This window comes from Meleagris gallopavo, chromosome 22 (genome assembly GCF_000146605.3).
Source record: "Meleagris gallopavo isolate NT-WF06-2002-E0010 breed Aviagen turkey brand Nicholas breeding stock chromosome 22, Turkey_5.1, whole genome shotgun sequence".
NCBI classification, from domain to species: domain Eukaryota; kingdom Metazoa; phylum Chordata; class Aves; order Galliformes; family Phasianidae; genus Meleagris; species Meleagris gallopavo.
Window position 1 is genome coordinate 4851652 of NC_015032.2, and position 12258 is coordinate 4863909.

Genomic DNA, 12258 nt, shown 5'->3' on the forward strand with positions numbered 1-12258 from the left:
AGGTTGTTAATGATCATCTTTAATCAAGATCCATCTAAATTCATACCTCTTTGTATCCTGCATGCTTTTGTGATGAAATGCAAAGGTATTACAGATTTGCCATAGCTCAAAATATACAGTTGCATCAAGATCTCGTTTTACTGCTACTCCACAGATGATCTTCACTTTTGGGTAGGATGTATTCAAAGCATCTGTAAGATCATGACCATGAGACATATTCTGACGTATTCTTCAGCCAAAAAATTCTAAAATAAAGAGTAATAAAGTTAAAAAAAAAAAAAGTTAAAAGACCCAAATTCCCCCTTTTTTTTTTTTCCTCTTTCATGCTGATTTGCTGTTTGTTTTTTTTTTTTCAGAGTTGATTTACTTTAAAAAATTTTAAAATAAATTAGGGAGAGTCATTTTGGTAACAGGGAGGAACATCCACCATTCTGCATGAGTAGGGTGGCCTCTTGTGCCGCTCCTGTGTATAGAGAATTTGAAATCGAGTTTTAATCTTTGATGTGAAGTCCTCTGTGGACGTGTCTCTGTGACTTGCACACACTGGTGCTGGTGGGTACCTGTGATGAAGCCGCAGCACTATGTGTGCACCTCTCCTACAACAGCCACCTGGCTGACTTTGAGAATAAGCTCTCCAAAAGTCTGAATTCGCCTCCCGTCTCACAAATATGGTTCATTTCAGAAACTTTTGTTGGAAACATTTGTAATCAAATTCACTGATGGAAATGATGTGTCTACATGTAGATGCCCAAGTAATTTATAGTTGGCAATTCCTGGAAAAGCTGTGGCCCAATGTACTTTTGTACTCCCAAATTTCAGGAAATTGGAGGATTTGTTCTGTGACTTCGGCCAACCAAAGTATTCTTGATAATGCTTGTCTTACACATCTGTAAAAGTTCCAAGTGTGATACAGAGAAGGTCTTATTTAGGCTAGCTAACAGGGAAGAAAGTGGAAGAGGTCCCAAATGAGAGTTGCATTGAAGCAGACTAAGCTATGAGAAATTGCATTATCTTAATGTGTTTCATATGGTCAAAGTCTGACAATGTAGCAGAACAATGCAGAGTGGAGCAAGTTCATTATAAGTTGATTATAAAGTGCTTAGGAGGTAATTCTGAATACTTTACGAAACTCCCTAGGATAGTGACTTCTTTCATTCACTCCATAGAAGAACTTGAAATTTATTAGTGGTGTTTTTCTAGAGATACAAAAATTGCTTCTGAAAATACTTTGATGTATACTGACTTTTATCTACTTCTGCTGGATTATGGAATACTTTTTCCTGTGTTTATCTATTGTCATCTTTCTGATGTACTGAGATTTGTATTAGCTTGTTTCCCAACGTTTTGAGGAGGAGATAAATGTCATTAAGTCTAAGAGTGAATGCAGAATGATAACAAAAGAATATACATTCAGAAATGATGGATTATCGTAAGAATGTACATGTATGCTATTGTGGATATAAACAATCTCGTACATTTGCTAGTAAGGGAAGATTCTGCTGTGAAGATGTGGAGCCCTGCCTCCTTTCCATAAATACTTGATCAATCTGGGAATTATTTGTGGATTTGTTCCAGAGAAGGCTAATGCTTTAGATGGGAGAAAGTAGGGATGTCCTGCTAAAAGAACTCATCTCACAGGGGAAAAGATTATAGGATTTGCTATTAAGTGTTCTGCATTGAAGAACAATTGCCTTCTTATCTTGTATGGTTTTAACAAAAAATTCGCTACCCTGCCTGTGTATTTTTGTGGTACTAGTGTACATTGTGCTTAGCAGGCTTATTTTACTCTTAATAATGCATTTTACTCTCTGTAGTTTGTATTTTGGGTGTTGTTTTTAAGTATCTTTTTCTTAGATGTTTCTTTGGTTTAAAGAAAAAAAAGAGGTCTGTAGAATATAGTCCTATATGTGTAGGAGCACACCGATTTACAAAAACTATAATACTATATTTGGGGTCCGAAGTGCTTATATTAAAGAAAATCCATCATGATGACATTGTAATAAATGTAATATGCATGTTGAGATGAAAAATATAATTCATTTTGATAAGCCTTATATATCCCATATTACTGTGTTCTTTGAGGAACATTCTCCCTGTTCTTTCTCTCTCTTAATATATGTCTAAAGTCTTTTCCTTATGTCTTTCCTACCTAGCATCACCCTCTCCTTGTTCATTTTCTGTCCAAAGCAAAACCCTTCAGAGCAAATCTTTGTTGAATTCCTACTACTCAGGTACTAGTGCCAGACTTTTTTTTCTTTTCTAAATTTTCTTTACTTTTGTGCATTTCTTGATATGACCTATAGACTGAATCTGCTGAGTATGAGATGAAACTAACCTTGTTTTCATTTTTTGTAACTTTTTTTTTCCTGCTGATCTTCTGTTGATTTGCAATGACCCGTGTCGTGTGGGTGAATGGAATTCCATCTCAAAGTATCATCAGACACAGTTCCATCGACCACGCTGTTAGGTAAGACAGGTATGGTGGTATTCCCTCATTGGAGAGAGAACATGCTCATTGCATCTTGCAAATAACTTAGAGAATGCTGTTAAGCGGCTGGGCTTCAAAATCATAATTAATCTCGTGATCATGTACTGTGTTAATTGGAAAGTCTTTGGTTTCACTCATGCTTTCTTATCGCTGTTAGTTGATTCTATTTATTTGTTTGAGAAAAGACAGTTCAAAGTATATGGATGTGTGTGGAAACCAAAGGGTCGGTTTGGGAAGTGGGCCCAGCACCTTCAGCTTTGGTAAGAGTTAAATGCTAAATATTGCAGCAGTCTGGTATGGACGTGACAGGGTAATGAAAAGGCAGGTTCTGAGAGGTGGAGGCTGTGCTGTGGCTGCTGGTCACTCTAGAGGAAGATGGTTGCGTGCTGCAGTGTGTGCAGCTCCCAGCTTTTGGATTTTTAAAAGTATGTTAGTACAGTAAGTTAACAGAGAGAACAAAATTGACAGAAACTGTAAGCTGATAAAAAGAAGTTATTCAGAAACTTACTGGAGGTATACCCTTGAAAGTGAGTAATAACAGCCTACAACTTCAGGCTCTCCCTGTAGGATGCTGCCTGCGTGTGGAATTTGGAGAAGGCAATTCCTCTGCTATGAATCAGAAAGATGATATGTAGTTGATCAGAATCTAACCAGTGGTATTTATGAAACCTGTCATTTTGGATTATCTACGGTAAATGTTCAGTTCCAGACACAGTAATCTACCACGTCTGCTTTAAACGTTACTCTGGGCACGCTGAAGGCCTATAGTTAGACCAGGAAGAAATTACAACCAAGCACTTAAGTGCTTTGGCTTACAGACTAACAGCCAGAGAGGCTTGGAGGGACTGCCACAATATATACATTTATCCTGCTATATATCAACATGCCTGATGGTGATGAATAAGCCCTCTTTTGACGTGATGGAGAAGGAGTCGTCTTTTCCAGAAGGTTTCTTGTTTCCCAGAGACTCGTTGTCAACAGAAAAGTCTGAAGGTGGATTTATCTTTTGGCTGTGCTTTAGAAACAGTGCCCAGACCTGCATTTTGCTCTCACTGGTGCTCAGCATCTGTGAAAATGCGGATCAAAGTCTGAGGGAGGTGTTAGTACCCCTGTGTCCAGAGAGCAAGCTGCATATTTCTGATGCCAAAGCTCAAGGAGTAATAGAGTCAATCTGTTACTCTCACAGGGCAAAGAAAAAGCCAAAAAGAGCTCTCAGAGCTCTCAAAACACCACAATTAGAGAGGAAAATTAAAAAAGCGAGTTGGGAATTAAAGTAGTCTAGTGCTTATGTATTCAAAACTCTACATATTCAAAACTCTTTAAAAATTAGCATCTACTAACCATTATCTCTGAGCTGAGTAAGGATTGATATCCTTGTCTTACACACAAGAAGTTAAGCACAGAGCATTTTAAGACATGATTTACACATGCTGCTCACTCTTGAATTGTACCTGCACTGAGCAGCCACAGGTGCTGCAAAACAGCTCTTAGCACCAAAGAAATTTCTGTCTTGTGAGTTGTAGACAAATGGAAAGACTGACGTTCTCACCTCTCAGACAGATTTACCAGACATTGGATGATGCTGTATGAGCAAAATAAGTTTAATTTTTGACGTTTATTAATTCCTGGGAAGGAAAAAGATCTTAAAAAGGGCATCAGTCATCTCACCACCAGTATCTGTCTCTGGGCACCACCTGTGCTTCACTGCTATTTGTTCCCATCTGTTATGCCTTCTGCTAATAAATGTTCTGTATCTGCCATGCTAGATGACTCCCTAGGCTTGACTGTGACATGATTTCTTGATATTAAGATACAGGGGATTTTTTTTGTGCCTCTGCTATGTCTTGTGCTTGACTAACACGTTTTTATGTAATGCATGTTTTTAGCTCTGTAATTTAACTTAGAGTTGTAGATTCCAAGACTTAATGGCCTTCACAAGCATCTTTGCTGGGAAAGAGAATATTTAATACTAGCAAGTTAAGGAGGCAGTTCCCCTGCTTTTAATATTTGAGTAAGGTTCATGCTGTATGACTAATGTAAAGTCTGAGTGGGAGATGGTACCACATTAGATCTTGTTTTTGGAGAAAATGTGCACGGCAGTCAAAGTCATTCAACAAATGACATCAATGCAGGCTCTTCAGGGGAGCCAGCCCACCTTCCCCTTGCATCCCTTCATGTCATCTTCTCAATTCACTTATGCAAGAGTATCCTAATAAGAAGAATCCATATCCCCCCAGGAGGATAAGGACAGTAGTCCCTCGTGGTTCCTTGCAGATGGGTGGAACAAGCAGAGGAAGCTCACTGTTGGGATGTCTTCAACAAATCCTGGCTTGCATTTGAAAAAAAAAAACAAACCCAAGAAATTTGCTCTGAATGTCGCTGCTCTGTAGCTTGGGTGGGCTTTTGCTCATGCCTATCCAACCTGCTCTGAGTTTATCCACAACCCTAATGTTTGAAGAAAAGATGCTTAGATGCTGATGTTGCTAATATTGCTGCATTAGCAAGTCTGACTTTGTAAGTTGCATTGAAAACTTGAAAATCAATGGCTCAGTCTATTCACTGCTATCTTGTGACCACGTCAATCTCGAAGAGGTTGTGGGAGAGTCTTTCACTTCAGTTCACTGTGCTAATGTTGTTCTGCACCAGAGGTGTCTGACATTGAGGGCTGTTGCTTGAGCTGAATTTCCCTTACATTTCTTTTTGACTACAGATAATCAAAACTGGCCCAGGCTTTAGTGGCTTTTTGTTGTGAGTGCTGGTTTGAAGTTGCCAGTAGCTCTTCAGCTGATGAATTGCTCTGTAATGCAGGCAGATCTGCCTCTTTTCACATAGGTTTGGAGAAATCCACACATCTGAAGAGCTGCACAGTGACGTGTGAACCCAGTAGTCCCAGTTTTCAGCCCATATCACCAAAGCAGCTTCCTTACAGTTATAGCACGGTTTTCCTGTGTGCTGATGGAAAAAATAATTGTGTTCCATAGTTCTATTAAGATTAGAGGGCACTTTATGAAGTATTTACCAAGTTATCTTTAAAAAATCTTTTTAAATATAGAGAAAATAATTTACCCCGGCCATATGGCTTCTTCATAGCCTTTGAAATGAACAATGTGTGTTTTGCTCTGTCAAAACTGATCTCGGAAGGCTTTTTGTTAAGGAACTTGCCTTTTATAGCTCAGCTGATATCATTAGGCAAATGATGTTTTGACTTTGCTTTGCCATACCACTGATTGTATTGTATGTAGCACATTATGGCTGGATATTTATCATAAAATCAAGCCTTGTTGCATTCAAAAAACAAATTAGTTTTACCAGGTGCTACCTTGTTTATCTCTAGTGGAAGAAGAGAGGTTAGCCATCCTGTAGTCAGCCTTAGAAGATGTCAAATAATTGGCAACCCTTACTCTAGTAGAGACACTGAACATGCATGCAATAAAATCCATCACAAACACTGCTCACATTTTATTTATTTTTTGCTAAGGATATTAAAGCAAAACTTTTGAAATAAACTCTGCGTATTCAACACTCACTTTAGAGTAGCATTCCTTTCAGTTGCTTGAGGTGTAAGTTAGTTTTCTAAGTTAGTTTTCTAATCTGAAGGCAACATTACAGTGTGCGTCTACATGTCTGTCTTGCAGACTACCATGTGGAACAAGATAACTTCTGTAAAAGAATCTAAGGGGTGGGCAGGTTCTCTCTCGGGAGCAGAGGTTGCATGGGGCTGCACACAGCTGTTTGCAGGCTGGGGCTCTCAGTTTCTCGGCTCTCAGTTTCTCAGCTCTCCTTCACCTCATCATTGACATCTACAGAATTTTTTTTTTCTGTGGAGGGAGCCATTTATTTCAGTTGTCTGGGAAGCAGCAAAAGTGTATAATAGAAGGTATTGTTGCAGCAGGTGAGCAATATTATCTTGCCCTCAGGGTTACCCACCAAATGGGGAAAGATGTCACCTCATCGGCCTCTGCGTGAGCTTTTCTCAGCATATGGTGCTGCTTTTTGTTTCTCTTGGCAGAGTAGGACCTCACAGTTAACTTCAACAAGTTTGTGATTACTTCTCCAGCAAAGCAGAGAGTCACAGAAGTGCCATTTCATAGGCAGGGAGAACTTGAGAATATTAAAAGTGTAGTCAACATTGCTAAATTTTATTATCTGCAGTTCCACTACCAAGCAGATAAGCTGAGATGCCTGAAGAGTTCCACAATCAAGCAAGTTGTGTGTGAGCCGGTGAGCCATTGATTTAACATCTTCCAGAAAATTTCAGGGCATTCCACGTACTATTTGACTGATAATGAAAGTGCCAGCTTCCAGAAATCAAAATATCTACATTGGCAACTGGTGTCTTAGCGTGGGGACAAAGCACATTGTGCTAACAAGGGCTAACAAGCAAGCTGACAAAATATTTTGCTGTTGCAGCTGCTAGTATTAGAAAAGAGCCTATTACGAACAGTGGGTTTCCAGCAGCACACAGAATATCTGTTTTGTTTATGGCTGCACAAAAAAGACTAGAAAATTGGAGATGTCTGTAGGAAGGAACTGGGGTCGTGGATGCTCTGCCCAAATGAGACTTCAGAAGCACCCAGTTGATTTTCCCTATCAAAGAGAAACTGGAGAAGTGATTTGATCAGTGCCTGCACAGGTCAAGATTTCAAATACTCAGAGGGCTCTTTAATCTAACAGGGGGTGTAATAAGATTCAGTGTCTGGAAACTGAAGCTTAGCAAGATCAAATTGCAATTAAGAAATGTTTAGACAGCAAGGGTAATTAACCATTGGCACAACTTTTGGGGTCAGGATGAATCACCGTCTCTTGAAATCTTCACATTTGGATTATTTCTTGACGCTAGTCTGTCTTTGGCATGAAGTCAAATGTGTTGGTTTGTGTTCCTATCAACAAAACGATGATATAAGACTAGAAATAAGAAGGGCATATGAAATATCATCCTAAAAACCCGATTTGCAGTCTATATGTTTACTAGTTTCTGAATATTACAGGAAATTATTTCGTGCATCTTTCAAAGAGTTTTTTCAATTCGTTTGCTCATCTCATTGAAAACTCAGGAAAGACACAAGTGCTCCAGAAACACCATCAAACTTCAATGTCATCCCTACTCAAAGAAAACAGGCTTAGTGGTGGTGAGATGGGGGCAGACAGGAGGGACTATTGTAAATTTCTGTGACTTGCCATCAGTACAACCATTAGAGCACAGTGTGACGTGGCTGAGGGGCTGGTGGTTCTGTTGCCTTTTCCAGTAACAGCAGCACCAGAAGGCACAGGTCCCTTCTATTGCTACAACCAGCAGAAAGGCAATGCAAAGAAGCAAAAGAAAGGTAAATGCTTGAAGGCTGCTTGGTTGACTGTCCCAGTGAGAGATGGATTTGCTGCTGCCTCCCCTCCTACCCTCCGTTCCAGATTGCTCACAAATTGCTATGAATTGCACATCTTGAGGGAAGGGGCAGTGCCTTGCCTGAGCGCCTCATTAACCATGCTTAGGTTCCGACTCATGGTGTGATTACACTGGGAAGGAACAATATGTTTCTGGAATTGGGCTTTATTAGCAGAACATATGAACACTAAACTCGCCTCATACATAGCAATTTATCTCCGTAATAATCTCCACTGATCTCTTCCTAGTCCCAGATAAGATGCTTGTGGAAAGAACTGGCAGCCCTCCCAAGCTGGTGCAGGTCTCAAGCTGTGGTTTTCTGTCGGGCAGTGCAGAGAGGCCACCTGGGATGTATTTGTCACAGAAATCCAGTGGAGGTGGTGTTCCCTGTGTCAGCTCTGTGTGCGGTAGGGTTGAGAGCAGGATGACTCAGATTGTGTGACATGGGTTTTTTTTAGGAGAAGCAGTTGGCAGGGTGAGAGGTGATGCTTCAAGAGTTGCTGCTGCAATCAGTAGATTTTGTATTTCTGTCTGACCAAAGAGACCAGAAGCACAGCTGTCACCATAAACTTAAAGGCTGGAGTCAGACCCTTTGCTGCTGAGCTTCATCTACTTCCAGTCTAGTTTGAAGGAAGTTGTTCTGGAGAGGGGGCTGTTTTCACCTCTAGCTCAGATACTGCTGGGAGGAGAAACCCAAAAATACCAGAATTAAAAAATGTGAAAAAGAGAGAAATTAATAATACCCTGCTAATCTGAGCCCTGCTTTACAAATAGGCTGTGCTCTGCATGTGCCCTGACTCTATTAGCACTGGTATCGCACGTAAGTTTTAAGTCTCCCTCTCGAATAGGGATGTAGTAATGTCTTTTAATTGGGGCTGATAAAAATGTGGCATTACTTGTAGGTTCTTCAGAGAAGCCAATTGTGAAATTGGGTTTGTATTAAACCTAATGATGGAAAATTAAGCATAGTACGTCTGTCGGAAATGGTCCACGATAAAAATCTTCTCCTCTCCATTACAGGAGGCTAATAGGGAACAGGGGAGGAAAGATGCTCTGGGAAAGCGAATCCAACTAGGGGAATTAATAAGCCTTGAAATTCCCTCTGTTCGGAGTTCTCACACTATCATTAGTCGGAGCATTAGGGATGATTATACAAATGCTTTGGATGTTACTCTTCCTTAAATCCCAAATTTATTCACATTTTGTATTTGAAGGTTGCTTCACTAGAGCCAGAGGTCTGTAAATCTTGTGCTGTCCAAGGAATGGACTGTTTATGAGAATCTTGGCTTGAGAAATCTTTAATCCAGTAGCCTCATCTTCAGAGTGAATGATCGATGTGATGGCCATTTATTTCAGAAGCAGCAGGACATGTTCAGCATCTCTGATAATTCAACCATCAGACTCATCTATCTATATCTGTATCTATATCTAATGTTCCATATCATCTGTATCTATGTATTGTAGGGATAATTTGCGCCGTGGCAGTGCATCCACTGCAGTCATTCCTTTCTCCTTCTCATAGTCCTCCAAAACCGAGCATATGCCTGTCTTGATAACTTACCTCCAATATAACAGTGAACCAGCTAGAGCATAATTTGTCAAGTTTTGTCATGTCATTGTTTTGTCGTTTGCTGAAAAGGCAATCTAATGCCCTAATCTCCTGCCCAATTTTGCAATGAGGAACAGAGCAGAAATCCTGACTGCTTATGAACAAAATTTCATGGTGGTTTCTCAAGGATAGCAATGTTTACAGTAACTCTGGCCATATTTCTATCTCTCAGAAATCACCCTGAAATTGCAACTTGATTCATTTATTTTTTGTCCCTCCTAAAACATGACTGTACTATTGCTGACAAGGAATAGTGTTTGGGCTCTTTTTCAATCTGTGTTCTATATGAAATGAGCCTGGTGTATGCAATCTTCTACTGTTTCCTTTCTTTTTCTTTGAGCTGTGGAAGAAGGTTATATTTTCAGTTTGCTAACAGGCCCTTTTGGGGGAAGACCAGAAAGAATCCATGCAGGATGTTAAGGTCTGTATGTGCCAAGGATCCCAAACCCACCAGGAAGCACTGCTGTGCTGTTTGGGTGTGGAGCTCTGGCACGGAGACCAGAGAGGTGTTGGATGTCCTCCTTGGAGATCCCCAAAAGTCAATGGGATGTGATGCTGGGCAGCTGTGCTGGGTGGCCCTGCTGGGGGCAGAGTGGGACCAAAGAGACCCAGAGTGCCTCCAACTTCAGTCAACCTGGGAGTCTGCGATCTTAGATATCTGTAACCATAGGAAAAAAAAAACAATTGTTTCGCTTGGTAAACTCTCAATCTGATCAATTCTGATAGATAAACCCCTAAACTGTTCATTTATTCTGAGTTTCTCCTGTTAAGAAGAAATATTTTGGTAGTCTCCGTATGGTTATTTAAGCTTCTGTCAGCTCAACAGGAAGTTTTGCTGTGTCTTTGGAGTTTTGCTTGAGGATATATAAGAGATTACAATTCCAACTCTGTAATGATAGATATTTTTAAAATATTTCTTCCAAAAAGATCTATATCTATTAAGTTTACATATCTAAATGTTCAGATTGTGCATGCAAGATGACTGTTTCTATACTTCTATTCTTTCTACCTAACAATACAATTTTGCAATTGACATACATTTTAGGCTTGAATTTACAGAGCATTTTAAATTGCCTCTAACATCTTGCGTGGCTTATTTGAAATGCTGGTGGTTTGTTGCTGTTAACTTGGGCCCCATCCATTCTTCTCATGCTGTACGCCCCAAATCCTGCTTGAATATCTCCCTCATCTGTTTTATCTTTTGGTCCCGTTCTTTGCAGGTTTGTGAAGGAAGGTATGTAACCCCAGTGGGATCGTTATGCAGAGCTCACACTAAGTTTGCTGTTTCACTATATGTGCTATATCCTCGTGCCTGATTGGTTGTTCAGTCCATTCCCACCTCTGGGTTTGTCTCTTTGACACAAAAAACAGTTGAATGGGAGTTGGTCTTTCTGGGCAGCAGTCGGCACTGTGTGTTTCTTACTGATTTCTTTACTTTCTTTTGCCTGCACCAGCCAGTGGGGTGGTGGAGAGACAAGTGGAGCAGGAATGAGAATGACAGTCACAGATAGTTTTGCCTCCTTGTCTTTAAAACAGACAGTAGCCATGGAGAGATGACTCAGCCAACCTTGACTATCCAGACCCACCCGTACCGAAGCTGCGAGCCAGTGGAAATGTCCTACCCACGGGGGCAGTTCCAGCCAGCCATCCGAGTGGCCGACCTGCTGCAGCACATCACCCAGATGAAACGTGGACAGGGCTATGGATTTAAAGAGGAATACGAGGTGAGAGGAACCTTCAGTCGCGTGAATCGGTGGAGAAGTGGCAGTCACAAAGGAGAGATGCTCGGGATGGAAGGTTAACTGTATGCAGTTTTCCTTAATTCACTTAGTCTCTTAGTCGTTGCCTTCCTCCATCTTATTTCTGTTGATAAGACTAGGATTTACAACACTGGCAATCTTTCGTGGCTCTCTGGTCCAGAGAAAATGTGTTTACTACATTGTAAGAGAATGGTATTGTGTCCATGTGCTCTCTCTCCCCTGGAGAGATAATAACTGTTGCTGAACTCAGTGAAAGATTTGGAGTCCTTTTTTAATGTGCTTTAAATGACAGTAGTGCAAGCTAGGCTTGAAGAAAAAGAAATTTTTTTGCACTTTGGAACCCCTAAATACTCTGTAACAATTGATCAAATTAAATCACAGCTTAATGACCTCTGTGTGCCAAATTGTAAAGGCAAAGGCAGCAACCTTGTGTAGTTCAAATGGAGTTTTTCTGTATACTCATACCTCTGTCTCAGAGTGCCTTTAAATGATCTGCTCTTGCAACTCTGTGTGAAAAGAGAGGTGAGCAGTAAGCTGCCAGTATGAAAGCAGCTCCTCCACTCCCTGCCACAAAGCTGGAGTGACCAGAAATGGAATGCAGATGACAAAAACAATGGCAACGGGGAGGGGTTGGAAGACAATTATACGTTTAGAGGAGAAAGAAAAAAAGGGGAAATAACATCAAACATATGTGAGACCTTGCTGTAGCAAGCGATAATTATAATGAATGTAGTAAGCTGGTGGGAAGGCAATAAGTAATTAATATGCATAGTGGCATTAAAACTACTTAAAAATAACTTAACAGCTGTGAAAAGTAAGTTACTTAATGAAAGCAGCTCATTTTTCCACCCTGCAACTGAGAGTCCATAGGGTTTGTCTCTCTGATGCTGGGGTTTGCTTTAATTGCAAATAATCTTTTCCTGGTTGTCACCAGGGAGTACTTTTTTTAAATCAGATGGCATCAAAGATTGTCATGACAAATATTTCTGGTAACTGTATGTTAACCAGGGCCATGCACTCA

At 40.4% G+C, this 12258-nt stretch overlaps 1 protein-coding gene across 1 annotated transcript in view; it reads left to right on the plus strand.

Annotated features, from left to right (window-relative positions):
- Window positions 1-370: 370 nt before the first annotated feature.
- LOC100545133 (receptor-type tyrosine-protein phosphatase T) overlaps window positions 371-12258 on the plus strand; it is a 37981-nt gene continuing 26093 nt past the window's right edge. The window contains exons 1-3 of the mRNA XM_019622178.2: window positions 371-2231; window positions 2432-2467; window positions 11014-11201. Coding sequence (XP_019477723.1) covers window positions 2117-2231; window positions 2432-2467; window positions 11014-11201 — 339 coding nt within the window. The 5' untranslated portion in view covers window positions 371-2116. The remainder of the gene's footprint in view (window positions 2232-2431; window positions 2468-11013; window positions 11202-12258) is intronic.